Source organism: Giraffa tippelskirchi, chromosome 4 (genome assembly GCF_054371585.1).
Source record: "Giraffa tippelskirchi isolate mGirTip1 chromosome 4, T2T-mGirTip1v1.2.pri, whole genome shotgun sequence".
Taxonomy (NCBI): Eukaryota; Metazoa; Chordata; class Mammalia; order Artiodactyla; family Giraffidae; genus Giraffa; species Giraffa tippelskirchi.
In genome coordinates this window covers 196,418,332-196,435,728 of record NC_137278.1, presented here as the reverse complement: position 1 = coordinate 196,435,728, position 17,397 = coordinate 196,418,332, and the positions used below count along the sequence as shown (strand labels likewise).

The 17,397-nt window shown below is 54.6% G+C and overlaps 3 protein-coding genes and 1 non-coding gene across 10 annotated transcripts in view; 1 reads left to right on the top strand and 3 right to left on the bottom strand.

Moving 5' to 3' along the window:
- Positions 1-3,580: 3,580 nt before the first annotated feature.
- Positions 3,581-8,221, bottom strand: PHB2 (prohibitin 2). Of its 5 annotated transcripts, XM_081588047.1 has the most exons (10): positions 7,956-8,221; positions 7,708-7,792; positions 7,320-7,399; positions 6,249-6,433; positions 5,704-5,833; positions 5,507-5,610; positions 5,027-5,104; positions 4,627-4,703; positions 4,111-4,116; positions 3,581-3,927 (listed from the first exon to the last, which is right to left on the bottom strand). In XM_081588047.1, exons 1-10 carry the CDS (start codon positions 8,080-8,082, stop codon positions 3,900-3,902), a joined length of 900 nt encoding a protein of 299 aa, XP_081444173.1. In that variant the 5' UTR covers positions 8,083-8,221; the 3' UTR covers positions 3,581-3,899. The 5 variants fall into 5 exon arrangements, with proteins under 5 accessions (XP_081444173.1, XP_081444172.1, XP_081444171.1 ...); XM_081588046.1 differs by lacking the exon at positions 4,111-4,116 and having other exon boundaries at positions 3,581-3,921; positions 4,607-4,703; XM_081588045.1 differs by lacking the exon at positions 4,111-4,116 and having other exon boundaries at positions 3,581-3,921; positions 4,615-4,703.
- On the bottom strand, positions 5,196-5,439 carry LOC145504139 (small nucleolar RNA U89). Its single transcript, XR_014052120.1, has one exon. It is a non-coding gene; the product is annotated as a small nucleolar RNA U89 (small nucleolar RNA).
- A 237-nt stretch (positions 8,222-8,458) lies between the features above and the next one.
- EMG1 (EMG1 N1-specific pseudouridine methyltransferase) lies at positions 8,459-14,106 on the top strand. Of its 2 annotated transcripts, XM_081588041.1 has the most exons (6): positions 8,459-8,632; positions 12,520-12,621; positions 12,734-12,875; positions 13,203-13,261; positions 13,344-13,493; positions 13,828-14,106. In XM_081588041.1, the coding sequence occupies exons 1-6, from the start codon at positions 8,468-8,470 to the stop codon at positions 13,939-13,941; spliced, it is 732 nt and encodes a 243-aa protein (XP_081444167.1). In that variant the 5' UTR covers positions 8,459-8,467; the 3' UTR covers positions 13,942-14,106. The 2 variants fall into 2 exon arrangements, with proteins under 2 accessions (XP_081444167.1, XP_081444168.1); XM_081588042.1 differs by lacking the exon at positions 13,344-13,493.
- Positions 14,107-14,302: 196 nt separating this feature from the next.
- The window catches only part of LPCAT3 (lysophosphatidylcholine acyltransferase 3), a 34,596-nt gene continuing 31,501 nt past the window's right edge, over positions 14,303-17,397 (bottom strand). For both annotated transcript variants that reach the window (XM_081588039.1, XM_081588040.1), the window contains exons 7-13: positions 16,983-17,091; positions 16,340-16,426; positions 15,976-16,142; positions 15,420-15,567; positions 15,184-15,342; positions 14,946-15,068; positions 14,303-14,705 (exon numbers count right to left, since the gene is read on the bottom strand). In XM_081588039.1, the coding sequence (XP_081444165.1) occupies positions 14,952-15,068; positions 15,184-15,342; positions 15,420-15,567; positions 15,976-16,142; positions 16,340-16,426; positions 16,983-17,091 (787 nt within the window). In that variant the 3' untranslated portion in view covers positions 14,303-14,705; positions 14,946-14,951. The remainder of the gene's footprint in view (positions 14,706-14,945; positions 15,069-15,183; positions 15,343-15,419; positions 15,568-15,975; positions 16,143-16,339; positions 16,427-16,982; positions 17,092-17,397) is intronic.

Genomic DNA, 17,397 nt, shown 5'->3' with positions numbered 1-17,397 from the left:
CACAGGCTCAGTAGTTGTGGCACGTGGGCTTCGTTGTCCCGTGGCATGTAGGATTTTCCTGGTCCAGGGATCAAACCTGTGTCCATTGCATTGGCAGGTGGATTCTTCACCACTGAGCCACCAGGCTTCCCTAGTTTTATTTTTGATCACTTTATGTGTGTCCGCAGTGGACAACAATGATTCCTGCTTCATGTTAAAGCTTTATGTTGATTGAAAATGCTGATCTCCTGGGGAGTTGAGCCTCAGAGAGCCCCACTTGGTAAGGCCCGGTTCCCTGCCGCTGGGCCGGCTGAGACTGGGTGGTCATTTGCTCAGTGGACACTTTCTGTATTGAGCGTCCCCATGTCCCCGGCACTGGAGCAGTGCTGGGGCGAGATGGTGGATCCAATTGTTCCTGTCGTTGTGGATTTGAGGAGACTGGTGGGGAAGGCAGATCCAGAAACAGTCCACAAACAGAGAATAAGTACAGGCAAGAATTAAGAAGGAAGCAAACACAGGTGGGCTCCCCAGGTGGTAAAGAACCCACCTGCTAGTGCAGGAGACATAAGAGACTTGGGTTCGATCCCTGGGTCAGGAAGATCCCCACTCCAGTATTCTTGCCTGGAGAATCTCATGGACAGAGGGGGCCTGGCAGGCAACAAAAGAGTGGGACACCGCTGAAGCAACTTGGCAAGCACACAAACAAGGGTGGAGGCAGAGAGCTGGGATTGGGCAACTCAGCAGGCAGCTCAGCTCCCTGGAGCCGTCACCCTCCAGGGGGTGCGAGGGTGGAGCATCACCTGTGGGCCTCAGGGCCCCTCTCCCAGCAACCCTTTCATCCCAGCTGAGCTGCACAAAAGAAAGGCTGGTCCCACCCCTCGAACTGCCCTGGGCTAATTGCTGGAGGCTGGGACTTGGCTTCTCCTGGGCTTCGAGGTGGGTCCAGGGGTGGCTCTGCCTGGTGAGGTGCCTGGTCCTTCTGAAGAGTCGAGTGAGGGACTGCAGGCAGGGCTGCAGAAGCCCTCAGAATTCCAGTTGGCCGGGTCAGTGCAGAGGTTCCTGGCCAGGAACTCAGGACTCTTGGCAGGGGCCCCAACACTAAGGGTGAGGACAGGGAGGTGCCCCTTGGAGAAACCCCTGCCCTCCGTAGGCCAGGATGTTCTGGGCAGGGGTAGAACCCAGTCCCTGCCGAGCTGAGCCCCCTCTGACCTCAGGATCTCTGGCAGAGGACTCAGGGGAAAGGGCTGGTGGTGGAGCAGGAGCGGCTGTGGGGCGAGGCCCAAGGAGGAAGGCGAAGGGGCCCAAAGGCAGCCCTGTCCTTTGTTCCTCTGGCAACAAGACCTCCCTGGCCTGGGCCCCAGATCCAAGGAGGCAGGTAGCAGAGGAGAGACTGCGGCAAAGGCTGGGGGCCTCTGGTGGGGTGACTAGGCCTGGGAGGAGGTGCCTGTGGCTGGCACTGGGAGGGAAGGGGTTAAGCCAGCGGGGTGCAGCCTATGGCCGGCGGACACACCTGTGCGCAGGGGCGGCGGGCGGGGCCCAGGTGAGGAGCCTGCGCTGCCCAGCAGGAGAGAAGGAAGAAGGAAGAGTGGAGGCCAGGGCGGCTCCGAGGCCTTGAATCTTGGGCCTTGATTCCCCTTGCTCTCCGCGGCCCATGCTCTCTGGGGGCCAGGCGGCCTGGTGACAGGTAAAGACCACTGGGAGAGGGGTCCTGGGGCCAGGTTAGGGACTGCTGAGGGGGTTTGAGGGCGGGGAGCTGGTGTGTGGGGGCAGAGACTGGCTTTGGGGGTGGTGGGGAAGGGGCTCCGGGTGGAGAAGAGATGGTCAGGGGGCTTGCGAAGTTCTGCCTGGGCCTCAGTGGATCAACAACCCAGGGTGGGGCTGGTGGCCGCTGCAGGCTCACCCGGAAGTGTCCCCAGGGACGCGGGTGGTGGGGGATGGGGGCCTGGGCCTAGGGCTGGCCCTGGATGGGTGGCAGGGTGGGGGCCCCCGTCTTACCCAGCAGTGTTTGGGTGCTGGTTGGGAGTCTCTAATACTGCCGGGTAATGATGGAGGCCCCTGTCTCAGTGCCAGCGACGTCCACCGCCTCAGGGGCTCCCTGAGCACAGCTGCTGGCGTCCCCACTCCCAAACCTCCCCTCCCAGCCCTGGTGGCCCCCTCTTCTTGAGTGGAGGGTGCCTCGAGAGAGATGGCTCTTGGCTGGCTGGCTGCCTGCCCACAGAAGGGACACAATGGCCCCAGCCCCTCCCCCAACCCAGTGGGATTTGTCATCTGGAGGATCTAGGACCCACAGCTGACCTGGAGTTCAGGATTGGCTGGTAGACCTTCAAGAGACTTCAGCTGGCCCATCGCCAGGGTCCCTGGAGTGACTGGCCAGCTCCAGCCTGGACGTCTGTGACCGGCTCTGGGTCCATCTTCCAGCACAGTGTTGGATGGTCTAATGGTGAAGCTCCTAACACTGTCTGGTAAAGATGGCCCCCGGCTGGTGCCCTCGGCAATGACCTTCAGGGAGGCCTGAAGACTACGGAGGCCTCCGGACCAGCAACCTCTGACCTTTACCCTTGGGGAGGTGGGGGAAGTCACTAGGAAAGGGAAACAATGGGAGGAATCAAAATGGCTGCCTCAAAGCCCCAGGGGATCTGGACACACCTGCTGGTTCTCTGGGCACCTCCATCCCCTTCCTGCTTCGGGGCAGTGAAGGAAATCAAAGTGTGGATCGGACTCTGGCTGGTTCACCTCTCCCCTGGAGCTCCCAGCTCCTTAGGGCTTTGTCTCCCTGTCCCTTTCATGACAGTGAGCAGGGGGCAGTTATTCTAATTTCTTCAGAAGCCGCGAAGCAGCTGAAGGTGAGCCCCGGCTCTCTCACCTCCTCACCAGGAACTCCCTGACTTCTGCACACACTTCCGCCCCAGGTGCCAGGCATCCTCCGGTTTCCACCCTTCCCTGTCTCCCTTAATACAATGGATGGGACATGGGTGAGGTGGTACGTGGGCACAGTCAGTGGGCTCCTTTCTCTGCCGCTCAGTGAGGGCGGCATTGAGGAGGGAGGAGGCGCCTGGTCTGCTGGGTGGGGGTGGGGGCAGGGCTGTGGGAGTGAAGCCCACCTCCCGAGGACAAGCCCTGGCTGAGAAGTGCGGGCAGCCAGGGCAGTTGACACGATCCGCAGGGCGGGGTTTGAGCCCCTGGCGAGCTCAAGTGGTCTCCCCACAGTTGCGTGGTGCCTTGTTACCAAGGAAGCAGCTCCTGTTGGGATCATCAGATTTTTGGTCTAGCTCAGCAAAGCCACAGCTGCTCCGGTCTTAGAAAAGGAGATGTTGGTAAACAAAGGGGAGATGCGGTTTAGGAGGGCGGGGCGGGGAGTGCAGCTGGGCCCGGACCCCAAAGCCCGCGGTTCCCTCCCTGGTCCTGTTTTGGATCCGGCTCTGCGGGCTTCCAGGGTGAGAGCAGCTGGCCTGGCGCTCCCGACCTGCCCTCGCCGGCGTCCTCGCGCCCCCTGCTGGCAGAGACGGAGAAGGACCCGGGAGTGCGCGGTGTGCGCGTGCGCATGTTTGCTTCCCCATGCGTGCCTCCCTGGCCACTCAAACAAACACCGGGAAGCTTTGACTTCAGCTTCAGTAATAAAAATTTATTGAGAATTCCTGGGGTGGTGGTTATCGCCTCCGGACCACGAGGGAGGAATCAACACCGTAGCAAATCACTGAGAAATCAACACTGTCCCATCACCCCTGGCCAACACAGGGAGGAAAGTCATTGCCCCAGAAGTGGTCAGTCTTTGTTCATCAGAAGGGTTGGGAGGAGCGATGCAGAGGGACCATCTCATGATAGCGGGGTGGAGGTGGGGTGGGCCCCAAGGTGACTCCTCAAACACCAGGGCAGAAACAGATCCACTTCCTCCCTGGAGGCAGAGTTCTTGGTCACCAGGCTCATTTCTTACCCTTGATGAGACTGTCACTGGAAATGAGACAGATGGTGACATGATTAGGGGACCACCTGTGACAGGCAGAGCATCTCAGGCCACTCCCTCCTCCCCGGCCATGGGTGTGTGGGTGGGGAGGTGAGAAAGGGGAGCTGGAGGGGAAAAGGCAGGTACTGGGAGATAAATCCCGCAGCAACAAGGTTGTGTCCACTACTTACCTTCCCCTGTGGACACCAGGTCACCACATGAACAGGAAACACAGAAAGACAAAAGGTACATGTGATTGACAAGTTTCAGGCCTCACTCAGCTCTAAACCCCACTTCCCTCCCAAGAGAAAAAGGCAAGCCTGCTGGAAGCTGGAGTCTCAGCCTCTGGGAAGGAAGAGACTCGCTCCTGCAGCCACTGCCAGGTCTCGCCTCTGCCCTCCTAGCGTCCTTCGGTGCCCAGAGCAGCTCCCCAGGACAAGGACTGAGTATCTTTCACTGCTTTTCAGTGAAAGGGAACTTTACAATTAAAGCGCTTTTTACACGAACAATCCTATTTGATCTCATAAAATCAATCCTGTGAGACTCAAGGTCGGAATTATCAACCACCCACTCTTCTAACTTTGATCCAGAGAAATGGTGTTTTCCAGGGTCATATGAGTAGGCTGGTAACAGGCTCCAGAGCCCCAGCAGCCAGACTCTGGCCCCTGAGCTGTGTGGAGGACCCACGTGAAGGCCCTGTCTCTTACCGGGTGAAACTTTCATCCTGTAGGTTGAGCACGAGGTTGTCAGCAGTGAGATAGATACGATTCTGTGAGGTGGCGATCTACAGGGCAGGAAATGAGACAGATGTTTGCATCAGGCAAAAAAGACCTTGATTCCTACCTGTGCAATTCAATAACCACTGACGGAACACCTGGGGGTTAGAACAGGGATGCTGGGATGAGCGCCCTGGTTTCTGTGCTCACTCAGGGATCCAAAGCAACGAGCAACGGTAATGGGTTAGGTCCACAAGAGGCATGAACAGAAGGGCAGGGGAGCCCAGGGGAGTAATTTTTAATGAGAGGAAAAGTGTCAGACAAGCCAATTTGAACAGAAATATGAACAAGCAAGATTCTACTTCCCTCCCTTCAGTGTGTGCACACTCACCGTCTTGGAGATGTTCTGGGCTGCCCGGATCTTGCGCAGCTTGATATAACCTGGGTTCTTGCTCAGGGCCTCTCCCAGGTGAGCAGGATGCGGTTAAGGGGCCACACAAGGCCAGATCTCAATCAGGGCCCTGTCCTGACTACTCCCCCGGCTCGGCTCTCCCCTGGGCTGTCAGATCCAAGGTTGCGCTCATGTGGCTAGTGCCCAGCCCCACCTGTCGGCCTCCCTGCTGCCTGCTGCTGGGAACTGGAGGCAGCAGCGGAGGTGAGGCGAGGCCAGCTGTGCTGTTGATCTGCCTCATGGCAGGGAGCCAGCCCTAGGGTGCCCCACCAAGCTTTCAGATCCCACTCGGAACCCCCGCCCCCAGGGGTCGAAGGGCACGGGTCGCATTCGCCTTAAGTCTCATCAGCCAGCCTACAGGGGAGGATGCGGAGGGGCGTGCCCCGGGCCTGCGCTGGGAGCGCTTCTGCGGAAGGATATCATCCGTGCTGCCTCGGCCTCACCCTCCGCCTGCACGATCTTCTGCCGCTGTTCCTGCTTCGCCTTCTCCACCAGGAACTGGGCGCGCTGGGCCTCCTGCTGGGCTGTGGCAGGAGAAAATCTGGGTCATGGGGATGCGAGGCGGCGGGAACGCCGTCGCGCCTGCCTGCTTCCTCGGACGCCCTCGCCTCACTCACCCACTTGTTTGGCTTCCACAGCAGCCGTGTACTCGCGGCTAAAGCTCAGCTCAGTGATGGCTACGTCATCCAGGATGAGGCTGAAGTCCTTGGCCCTCTCTGTCAGCTCCCGTCGGATCAACAAGGACACCTGGGGGGCGGGGGCGGACGGGAGAGGGGCGTTGAGGGGGCCGGAGAACTGAAAGGAAGGCGTGCTGCCGTGACCACGGGAATCCCAGATCTTCGGAACACCGCAGGGGCACACTGACACTCTCCAAGTTCCTCACTGGGCCCGCCGAGCTGGAGAGGCCTCGGTCACATGGACTCCTAAGCTCCACTCTTTCCAAAACCATGTGTGCGCGTCTAGACCACGGTTCTCCCTCCCCACCTAACACTAACCAGGCCCAGCTCTCGTTCCCCACACTGGCCATCAGCACGGCTTTTTGGGTGGATGGGACCTCGGGTTACAGTCCTTTCCTAATAGGCTGCCTTTCCTAAAAGCCCGTCCGCGGAGCTTCGGAGGGAAATGCTGACGCTGTGGGAGGGAAGGGAAGCTGGAGTCAGACCTGGGCCCGCTGGGTGATCAGCTGGGAGGCGTTGAACTTGGCCACCACGCTCTTGAGCACCTCGTTGACAATGGACGGCAATACTCGCTCCTCGTAGTCCAGCCCCAGGCGCTGGTACATGCTGGGCAGCTCCATGGCATTGGGTCGGGACAGCACGCGCAGGGAGATGTTCACCATCTGCAGGTCTAAGAGAGAGGTCAGCAGTGGCTGGGCGAGGCCATGGGGGCTCACCTGGCCTCTCGGCAAAGCCGCCCTCCCCAGGCATTTTCTCCTGTGCGCGCTTGTAGGGCAATGCCCTGTGGCCCAGAACGGCCTTGGGCGGAGGGGAGTGAGGAGGCTGACCAGAGGTGACTCAGCAGCACAGGCCAAGTGCATACTTGTCTATGGTCAAGTCTTCTCTACCCACAGCCCCACCTCCAGAAAAGCTGTTGTTGGTTGGTTTTTTTGACGCTTCACTGGAAGTTGTTACACTGTATCGTTATCACCCGTCTCCTGAACTAGATGGCAAGGACTTGAGAACAAAGACTGTTTTGTGAATCCTTTATTTTTAAGGCCTAGGGTTTTGGGAATTTAAGCAACCTTCACTAAAGATAATGCAAAAAAGTACATTACAAGTGAGCTACTTGCCTCATTGTGTGTGTGTGTGTCAGTGTGTCTGTGAAGGGTTGATCTGGGGAATCTCAAAGGCACAACATCTGTGAATGGTCTAGGAGGGAATAGGTGCCCTAGGGAACAGGTGAAGAGTGGGACCAAGTTTCCCCAGAACAGAATGTACCAGTAGATTAATAAATCAAACAGTTAAAGAAAGGTTTTAAAGTGAGGCTTTGACCTAGGTAGTGAGTAAGACAAAAGACAAACAATGCTCTGAGTTTACATTAGGGGGAGGAACAGTTGAAAACGAGCAAATGCACATCATGTCCAGAATGTACTGCTTTAATCCCTGGAGCAGGTGCTTTTATTACACCTTGTTTGCAGAAGTGGAAGCCCAGGAGATCTGACACTACCATCTTCCCCAGTCTCTGACCAGGCTCCCATGTTTACTGTCAGGGACGCCCCAGTGCCGAGACCTACCTTTGGAGCCTGTGGGTGAGGAAATTTTTCGGGGTCTGGCCCGAATGTCATAGATGATGGGGTACTGGAACCAGGGGATCCTGGAGGGGAGGGAACAGGGATAGGGGTTAGGAAGCTGCGATTTCACTAGTTCTGCCCGGTTTTCCTTCACCACGTGTTTCTTGGCCTGCTCCTCCTCTTAATGACCACGGTCAAGGAGAAATTCTCTTCTCCCTTCGGAAAACAACAGTATGTGCTGCTAGAGATTTGGGCAGCACCACTGTTCGGGGAGATGGGGTGAAGAGGGGAAAGGGCAGCGCTGAATCTCGCTGTAAGTCTTACTACAGGTACTGGTGGGTCGACGTTCAAGGGTGAAGGGTCAGGGTCAGTCAGCTCTGCCCGCCATTACCTGAAGTGAAGGCCCTCCGCCAGAATGGTGTCCTGCTGCACGCCTCCGATCCGATTAAAGAAAATGGCTCTGTGCCCTCCTTCCACTGCAGGGAGAGGGGTGGGGGTCAGTCCAGGCCGGGCTCAGAGTACGTGCCAGCTTCTGGTGGGGCGGGGTGAGGGGCTGGGTGAGCGCGGGGCCCCGGCGGAGGTGGGAAGGGGTCTAGGGAAGGTTGGCGGGTGTCCGGAGAGCGGGCGCAGGTTGCTCACCGGTGAACACCGATTCTCGGATGCCGTAGGCCACGGCGCCGGCCCCTAGCAGTAGCTTCAGCGCCGTGCCCATGCCCCGGGGCCCGGAGGGCAGCCGTCCCGCTAAGTCCTTCAAGTTCTGGGCCATGTTCGGTCCTGAGGCCGGCGGCACCAGTGGTAAGAAGAGGGTGCCGGCCCGCCTCCACCGCGCTCCCGCTTAGGGATGGCACCCTTCACACGAGGGTCCGGGCCCCAGGTGCTTGCGGGAGAAAGGGCACCGGAAGTGCGCTCCCTTCTAAACCCTCCCCGCAGCCCACGGCGGACCGGAGATGCGCGCACAGGAAGTACGCATCCGGAAGTCCAGCCCCTTTCTGGAACCCTGCCCTCCCAGAGAGGCTTCGCGAGCGCCAGACCCGGAGCCGTCGCCATTTCCGAGCGCCCACTTTCGAAATGGCAGACGGAAGGAAGCTGGCGATTGGGGCGAGCTCGAGGCCAATTTAAGGCCGTTACACAATTTCCGATCCGGATGCAAGATGGCTGCGCCCAGTGGTGCATTCCAACCTCGTGAGCGCCGGGATGCGGAGCAGGAAGACTGGGATGCTGTAGCGCCCAAGCGGCCCCGACTTGGGGCGGGAAGCAAGATCGGAGGCCGTAGGCTCATTGTGGTGCTTGAAGGAGCCAGTCTGGAGACAGTCAAGGTAGTCTTGGACTAGGAGATGGAGAGCTAGTGGGTCGATAGGATGGGATCCGGTGTGGTGAGGGTGGTGGGCTCAGGGGGTGATGAATGGAGAATGCAGAGACGGGTGAAACATGCTTTTGGAGAAGGAGTGGCCTAATCGACTGCCTCTTCGTTTAGCATCCTGAGTTGGCAGTACTCGTTTTCTTTGCTCTTGAATTTCTGTGCTGCTCACATCCTTGCTTCCGATTGATTTACCAGGATTCTGTGATAACCCTAACCCCAAAGTCGTTTTAGGGGAGAGGTTTCGTCCCTCGCGTCGTTCCTCGGTTCATCCGAAGACAAGTTTACTGGGCAAAGGGGAAAGGTAATTACTGTAGCTCAGTCAGTCAGTTCAGTCGCTTAGTCGTGTCCGACTCTTTGCGACCCCATGAACTACAGCACGCCAGGCCTCCCTGTCCATCACCAATTCCCGGAGTCCACCCAAACCCGTGTCCATTGAGTCGGTGATGCCATCTAACCATCTCATCCTCTATCGTCCCCTTCTCCTGCCCTCAATCTTTCCCAGCATCAGGGTCTTTTCCAGTGAGTCAGCTCTCCGCACCAGGTGGCCAAAGTATTGGAGTTTCAGCTTCAACATCAGTCCTTCCAATGAACACCCAGGACTGATCTCCTTTAGGATGGACTGGTTGGACCTCCTTGCAGTCCAAGGGACTCTCCAGAGTCTTCTCCAACACCACAGTTCAAAAGCATCAATTCTTTGGCGCTCAGCTTTGTTTATAGTCGAAATCTCACATCTATACGTGACTACTGGAAAAACCATAGCCTTGACTAGAGGGACCTTTGTTGGCAAAGTGATGTCTCTGCTTTTTAATATGCTGTCTAGATTGGTCATAACTTTCCTTCCAAGGAGCAAGCGTCTTTTAATTTTATGGCTGCAGTCACCACCTGCAGTGATTCTGGAGCCCAGAAAAATAAAGTCAGCCACTGTTTCTACTGTTTCCCCATCTATTTGCCATGAAGTGATGGGACCGGATGCCATGATCTTATTTTTTTTTTTCTGAATGTTGAGCTTTAAGCCAACTTTTTCACTCTCCTCTTTCATTTTCATCAAGAGACTCTTTAGGTCAGTCGGCCCACCCTTTTATTTGTAAGGACTTAGTGTTTTGATTCATTGAAATGTGTCTGTCAGTCTCCTTTATTACTGCTATACATTTCAAAACACTGCGTGGATCAGGTTATCATTAATACGTTCACATCTTTATCTTCTCCCAAATAAATCCGGCAGTTCCCTGTCTTAAAACTTTATGCAGTGTTCTCATCCCTTTTGACATTGTTTCTCTTGCCCTTTAGAGCTAAACTTGTCCATTGAGTAGAGCCAGAAGAAATAGCACAAGTTGAGAAGTCAGACCTGAATTTTAACCGAGGTTCTTACACTTATTTTAAGCGTCTGATTATTGAGAAAAATTTGTAGTCAGTTTGTAGAACGCAGTTAATACTTTGCGGGGGGATTGTAATGAAAGTACTTTAAAAGTAGTACATTTCCGTAGTAATCTAGGCGCAATTCTTTTCCACCTTTCTTTTCTCAGCCACTGTGGCACTTTATTAAGCTTGCAGTTTAGAAAACTTTTTAAATGACCAGCTAATCAGGTTTCCTTTCATTTTCTTCTATAATTGATATTTCCAACCTAATTATGGGTTCACATATTCATCTCTCCAGCCTGTTAGTTCTCAGATTCACTTAACCACTTCGTTTCCTGGTATGTCCTGTGGGGATGATGGTATTTGTACCTATTTTACTGGATTGTTGGGAGGATTAGAGGAGTTAATGTGTATAAAGGATTTAGAATAATCTTTGTCACTTGGAATTAGTTGTTACTGATTCAGGTAACTTATTAAGAAGCTCAAAAGGTTGTGGCTAAATTAAAGTTCCTAGAACATACTCCAGAGTAGATTAGGCCAGTTGTCATTAATGATACTCCAAGGGTGATAAAATCCATTGCTAAAGTTGAAGCTGAAGGTTGAAGTCTTCGTACTGTTAGCTTTTGTCTTCCTTGTGCTGGTACCTCTTGCTTCTGCCACCCTCATCAGCCTGCTCTATTTCTTCTTTTTTTAAAAAAAATATTTGTTTGGCCGTGGTTGGTCGTAGTTGTGACACATGAGATCTTCACTGCGGCATGCCGGATCTAGGTCCCCCACCAGGGATCTAATCTGGGCCCCTGCATTGGGAGTGTAGAGTCTTAGTCACTGGACCACCAGGGAAGTCCCCTCTCCATTTATTCTTTGTATTCAAGCCTCACTGGCCTCCTCTAAGCTCTTTGAAAGCACCTTAGCCATTGCAGATAATGTTGTTTAACTGCAAGCACCCTTTACTCAGCTCTTTGCCTCATTAATTCCTAATGTTTATTCATTGGACAATTATTGAGTCTATTATGTTACTCATTCTTCAATTATTAAATTTTACTCTCGCATAGAAATGATTCCCTTCCTGGTATAAATCAGGTCCTCATAATCCTTTAGTGAACCATTTAGTTTTCCTTCAGGTTAATCACAATTTGAAGTAAATATTCATGTGGTTGGTTGTCTTTTCCACTAGAAGGCTATAATAAGGACAGAGAATAAGGTTTTAAAAATTCTTATATCTCCAGTACCTACTACAGAATACACATGGTATTCATTCTTTGATTATTCTAATTAGTGGTTTTCAAGCTTATTAACCACAGCCCACAATAAAAAGAAAAAAATTACACTGTGAGCCAGTGTACACTCAGGTATATGAAGGAGAAAGTTTCATAGTCCTTTACCTACCACGACTGCATTTGAATTACTTGGATGTTTTCTGTTCTATTCCATTAAAAGAACAAAACCTTGGTTATAACTTACTAATGAGTCAAAACTAGATTCATCTATTCAAGAGGTTCTTTTTTTTCTATAATTAAGAATGTCCTTGGAATAGGAAATGGCAACCCACACCAATATTCTTGCCTAGGAAGTCCCATGGACAGAGGAGCCTGGTGGGTTACAGTCCATGGGGTCACAGAGTTGGACACAACTGAGCATGCACATACGTACACGAGTGTTCCATGGACTTAATTCTTGGCCCTTTGTTTTTGTTCTCTGTGACATTTTTATGTCACTTACTCAGTTAATTTCAAAATCTATATGCCTCTTCCCCTAAACTATTTGAAGTCATAGCTCAAAATGTTGCCATACATACAAATGTTGTATTGATACATAAGAACTTAGCCTTTCAAAACTGTATTTGTACTTAAAACTTTTTACTGACCACCCTAATGCTCTTCAGGGCTCCAATTTGCAATTGTTTCTTTTAGCTGTTGCTCACACACCTTAAACCTGGAGCCACCCCCTTTTCTTTTACTTCTGAGAATGTTCCTTGGTTACACTACCTCTGGCCTCATTAGTTTTCACACTTCCTCCTGTTCACATTTGCAGCTCTTCACATTGTGCATGCTTGTTTTAAGCAGACAGAGGGTAGTGACCATGTATGTTTTGCCCAGTGTGCATGTAATGCTTTTGTGGTAAACAAGCCTTCAGCCTTGCTCACTAACCTAACTTTTGCCTGGTTCTAGAACCCCTCACTGGCTTTGCCTGATACCCATAGGTTTTAAAATTAGATCCAGTTTAGAGTATGGAATCACAGGCTGCCCTCTTCCTCCCTCTTCTCTCCAAGATCAGTGATGGGGGTGGGGGTGGGGAAGATGTGGGCACAGAGGATTCCCTGCAGGATTTGGGGGCCCCACCCCAAGTGTCTGATGTATAGATCTGGGGTGGGCCTGAGAATCTGACTGTTCAGCAAGTTTTCAGATGCTGCTGGTTTGGGGACCCCTCTTTTGAGAACCGGCATCCCAGGGAGAAGCAGCTTATGTAGCTCTTGTTTCCCCTTCTCAGGTGGGGAAGACGTATGAGCTGCTCAACTGTGACAAGCACAAGTCCATGTTGTTGAAGAATGGCCGGGACCCTGGGGAAGTGAGGCCAGACATAGCTCACCAGGTAACTCCAGGGGCGGAGCTCAGGCCCTGGGGCCTCTGGATGGAAGGTAAGGCAGCTGTGGGGCTTCTCTTCCATCCTGACTGTGCCCTGGTCTCCACTCCACCTCCCTCAGAGTTTACTGATGCTGATGGACAGTCCCCTGAACCGGGCGGGCTTGCTCCAGGTTTACATCCACACGCAGAAGAATGTGCTGATTGAAGTGAACCCCCAGACTCGAATTCCCAGAACCTTTGACCGCTTTTGTGGCCTCATGGGTGAGAGAGAAACTTGGCAGAATTGATGGAGGGAGGAAGAGGAAAGGGAATAAAGTGTGGAGTTTTTATGTGGGGGAGGGGTCATGTGACTGATTCCAGAACCAGGGGTCTGTACTTCCCTTGTGCGTGGGTTCCCGGCTGCAGAGAAGGGAGGGGGGCTGTCACTGCACAACCAGCCTTGTGCTTGGCAGCTACTTGTTGGGAACATCTCAGTTGTGTGGATACACGGGATACGTGGAACCCAGCTCACCTAAAGGTTTGCTGGTTGAATCACTGGGCACGAGAAGCCGGGTCTACCTAGCTCTGAACTCGGTTTTTCTGTCCTAGTTCAGCTTTTACACAAACTCAGCGTTCGAGCGGCTGATGGCCCCCAGAAGCTCTTGAAGGTGAGGTGTTGTTACCTACTGGTTGAAGGTGGTGTTCTGGGAATGTTTCTGGGGCTGATTTTTATTTATTTTTTTTCTTTAGGTGATTAAGAATCCAGTGTCAGACCACTTCCCAGTTGGGTGTATGAAGATTGGCACTTCTTTTTCCATCCCGGTTGTCAGTGATGTGCGAGAGCTGGTGCCCAGCAGTGACCCCATTGTCTTTGTGGTGGGGGCCTTTGCCCATGGCAAGGTAAGGCCTGGGCTCAACTCTCAGATTCTTCACGGAGCAGAAACTTAGCACAGAATCCCGAGAGCACTCAGCATTTTGATGATCCTTAGGAGTTGGGAGGTAGAGGGTAAGGAAAAAGCCCTCAGCTTTTACCCACCTCCACCCATGGCAGGAGGTGGAGCCCCTGGCGCATCCTGTGAGGAACGCTGAGGTGTGCATCATGGTTGGAGCTAGGCCTTCATCCTTTGCCCACGCTGGTAGTAAACAGCGCTGTGAGATGGCAGTTTTTCTGCCCTAAAGAAGGGCTGAACCTGTGATGGAGTGACCGAGCTGCTGACGGATGCTCTTTCCTCAGGTGGACGTGGAGTACACAGAGAAGATGGTGTCCATCAGCAACTACCCACTCTCTGCTGCCCTCACCTGTGCAAAAGTCACCACTGCCTTTGAAGAAGCATGGGGGGTTGTCTGACAGCAGAGCCGGGTCCCGACAGACACTGCAGACCCGAAGACACGTTGCTTCCCGCCCCTATCCTCAGTCGACTGCTGGAAGACCCTCCTCCCGGCACCCAGACTGGGGTCTGCGAAGTCCAGGCTGTATGCCTGCTGTTTATTTTATAAACATTGTTCTTGTAAACCTGGTTGTCCTCTGAGCGTTCCTAAACTCGGCAGCATCTGATGGTGTGACCTGGTGTAACCCCTCAGACCTTAGGAAGACCCGTGAGGTTATGGTGTTTGCAGTCTGGCGCCCTAAACGAGGGAGCCCTGATTGTTTCAGCCATGGCATGCGTAGAGGGCTGTGTTTGAAAGAAAGTAGCCAGGGGTGCCAGCCGTGAAAAACCAAACAAACTGAAGTGATTTTATGTGGTACAGTCAGTCCAAGGTAGAAAAGTGGAGCAGGCGGGGCCTTGCCCCTCCCTTCCCCCCATGGGGGGGCGGAGGCAGTGGCACGGATACAATCATAGTAAATTGGCAGAAGAAAAACACAAGTTCCTGGCTAGAGGGGGAAGAGATAAGGCAACGTGCATGGGGGAGCCCAGAGGAGGGACATAGGCCCCTCTGCTCCTCCCATGAGAGTTTCCCCTTTGGCCCCAAATGGAGATGTAGCCGGTGGCAGAGGCACAGCTGGGGAGCCCCGTCTTCCCACACCCTGGCTTCTGGTTCTTTGTGCTCCAGGGTGGAGGAGTGCTGCGAAGGGAGGCGGGTCGTCGGTGTGCCAGTCCTGCTGTGGGCCACCTGCGAGGGGAGAGAGCGGAGGGCCGGTCGGCGTCACCTCCTGGTCCCCGGGCCCCAGCCTTTCCAGCTCCCTCCAGGCACCTCTGAGAGCAGTCAGTGCCCCATACTGTGTGTCTGGAAGCTGGCCCTGTGAGGTTGATCCCATCTTCCCAGGACTATCCGCCCCCGCCCCACCCCATAGTCCATGGCTGTCTTCTGTGACCTGGTAGTTTACGCTCTGTTGTAGGGACGTGTACTTACCAGGGATTACTCCATTTTCTTTAACTTCTCTTTCCTCGGCACCATCACTTTACGGACGTAAGGCAATATGAATAGTAGACTCAAGAAGAAGACGTGGCCAAGGAAATAGATGGACTTGTACACCTGTGGGGACACGCAGCCTCCGCGGTAGACGACAGCCTAGAACTGTCCCCCTCCCCGCCGCCCATCTGACCTCTCAGCAGTCCCTTCCCCTCCTGGCGGGTAGGCCCCTGGCTACCTTCATCCACTTGTCCCACGTGAAGAGGCAGAAAGCGGTCATTGAGTAACCCATGAAGAGCCAGTGGATAGTCTGCTGCACCAGATAGTAGAGGGGCTGCAGGACGGTGATGGAGGCCAACCTGCTCAGGACTGGGCTGTCTCGAATCAAGCTGGCAGCCTGGGGAGGAAGGAACGGGCTCACTCAACCTTGCTCCTCTCCTCAGGCTCCCTCTGCCCGCCATCCTGAAGGCTCACCTGTCTCTCCACAATAACAATGAGGAACTCCATCTGGAAGCAGACCAGGTACCCTGAGTGGAGGCCGTGCCAGAGCGCCAAGAATAGCAACGAGAGGCCCTGGGATAGAAGTTTATTTCCAAGGAACTTGAGTCGTTTGAAGAAGTAGCTGGAGGGAAGGGTGAGAGAAGATGAGCCTCAGATCCATCCTGCGTCCTGGCGCCCCCAGTGGGGCGGGAAGGCAGTGTGCTCCGGTCACTTTTGAATGAAAGGCAGCCAAGCTGATGAGTCACGGTTTAGACAGAGAACAGACTGAATGACGGGCTCAGCTGGGGCCCCGCTTGGTACAATGGATGATGACGGGTGGCCTGCCTGGCGCTGAGGCTGCAGCAGAGAGTGGGGTATCCAGGCCGCTAACTACCTTGTTTCTGTTTTTGAAACAATAGGGATGGTTTTGGGGGCATTGAGTTGGGGACAAGAGTGGGCATGGCTGGGGGTGTGACAGTGCCTGAAGGGGTCCACCTGAAGTGGGTAAAGATGAAGAAGTGATGTGACACATCCTGCCCTGGGTGCTTACCGGGCCACCCAGGCATTGGTGTTGATGTTGAAGGAAGCAATGGTGCCCGTGAAGCGGGGGTTGGTTTCAAAGAGCCACACCTTCATGTTGGCGCAGGCATCCCACTTGGCTGTCCCATACTCGTCGAAGCCATTGAAGCCCAGCCCCGTCAGAATGCACACGCCTTCCTGAGGGAGCCAGGCCGTGAGTGTCCCACCGCCACCCGGCTCCCACTCCTGGCAGGTGGTCTGTGATCCCGCCCCTCTACCCCCCAACAGGTTCGTCCCCTGTGGCCCCGCCCCCTCTACCCCTCACCCCTGGCAGGGGACCCCACCCCTGTCTACCCCGCAGCTGGTCTCCTGTGAACCCACCCCTCTCTCCTCACCGTGACCAGCCAACAGGTGACATATTTGTACAGCACGAACTTGCCCCAGAGCAGCATGTACATGCAGCGGAACCAGAAGCTGCCGTTCTTGAGAGAAGAGAACGTGGGTGGGTTAGGGACGCCGCCAGGCCAGAAGGCCTGCCTTGTCCTCTCTCTCACACGTGCGGCTGACTACTCTGCAATAGGCTAAGGGGAACCCCTCGGAGAGGCCCCGAGACAGCGGGGCCTCACTTCCTCTCCTAAAGTGGGGGGCACTTGGGACACTGGCGGCTGGGGGCTTTTACGTCCACGTTCATCATCAGTGAAGGAGATGGAGCCGAGTTAGCCCCTCTCCCCCAGTCCTGAGCTCCTAGTGCCCATCTGCCCAGGGCCGGAGGGGCTTGGCGGGGTCGCCTGTCTGTTAAAGACAATGAGCCCAAGCTGAACTGCAAGGGGAGGTTGGGGTGCTGACGTGCACCCGGCATGGCCCTGTGCCCGAAAGGTTGTGCAGCACTGGCTGATGGATGCCAGCTCTCAGATCTAGAGCCAAACCAACAGGCAATTGTGGGTGGTGCTCCCACCTCTCGGCTATCTACGGGGGTCCTGGCCTGGCCACTGAGTATCTCTGGTGCAGTCATGCTGCTGCTGCTGACGAAGCACTCACTTCGTAGTCATCGCTGAGGAGATAGTCTTCAGTGATGTGGGGGCTGAGCAGGGTGTAGCCCACTAGGTAGACCAGGCCCAGGGCCAGGCGCCGGAGAGCAGGTATGGTGCTGGAAAGGGACAAGTGGGGTCACAGCGGGTGATGGCAGAGGCCCCTCCCTCGGCCCTTCTCGAGGGCAAGTGCTGCCTCGGCTGGGCAGGAGGATGGAGCGTGCAAACCCTGAGTCTGGGTGCTTCCCCTCAGGTCCAGCGGACCTCTGGGTCTCCCCGGTGTGCTCGGGCTACGTGGGGACTGAAAGCCCAATGCAGAGCCTAGCTTTGGATCTGCTCCCTTCTCTCTTGGCTGGATCGATGCTCAGACACAGGCTGGCCAAAGTTCTCAGCAAAGGGGTCTGCCTGGTAACTTTATCAGTTTT

Coding starts and splice junctions, on each gene's coding strand:
- PHB2 (XM_081588047.1), bottom strand. CDS start 8,082: ATGGCCCAGAACTTGAAGGACTTAGCGGGACGGCTGCCCTCCGGGCCC. Junction 7,400..7,707: donor GCGGAGGGCCTTCACTTCAG/GTAATGGCGGGC, acceptor CCTCCCCTCCAG/GATCCCCTGGTTCCAGTACC. Junction 5,834..6,248: donor TGATCACCCAGCGGGCCCAG/GTCTGACTCCAG, acceptor CCCGCCCCCCAG/GTGTCCTTGTTGATCCGACG.
- EMG1 (XM_081588041.1), top strand. CDS start 8,468: ATGGCTGCGCCCAGTGGTGCATTCCAACCTCGTGAGCGCCGGGATGCG. Junction 8,633..12,519: donor CCAGTCTGGAGACAGTCAAG/GTAGTCTTGGAC, acceptor TCCCCTTCTCAG/GTGGGGAAGACGTATGAGCT. Junction 12,876..13,202: donor CCGCTTTTGTGGCCTCATGG/GTGAGAGAGAAA, acceptor TTTCTGTCCTAG/TTCAGCTTTTACACAAACTC.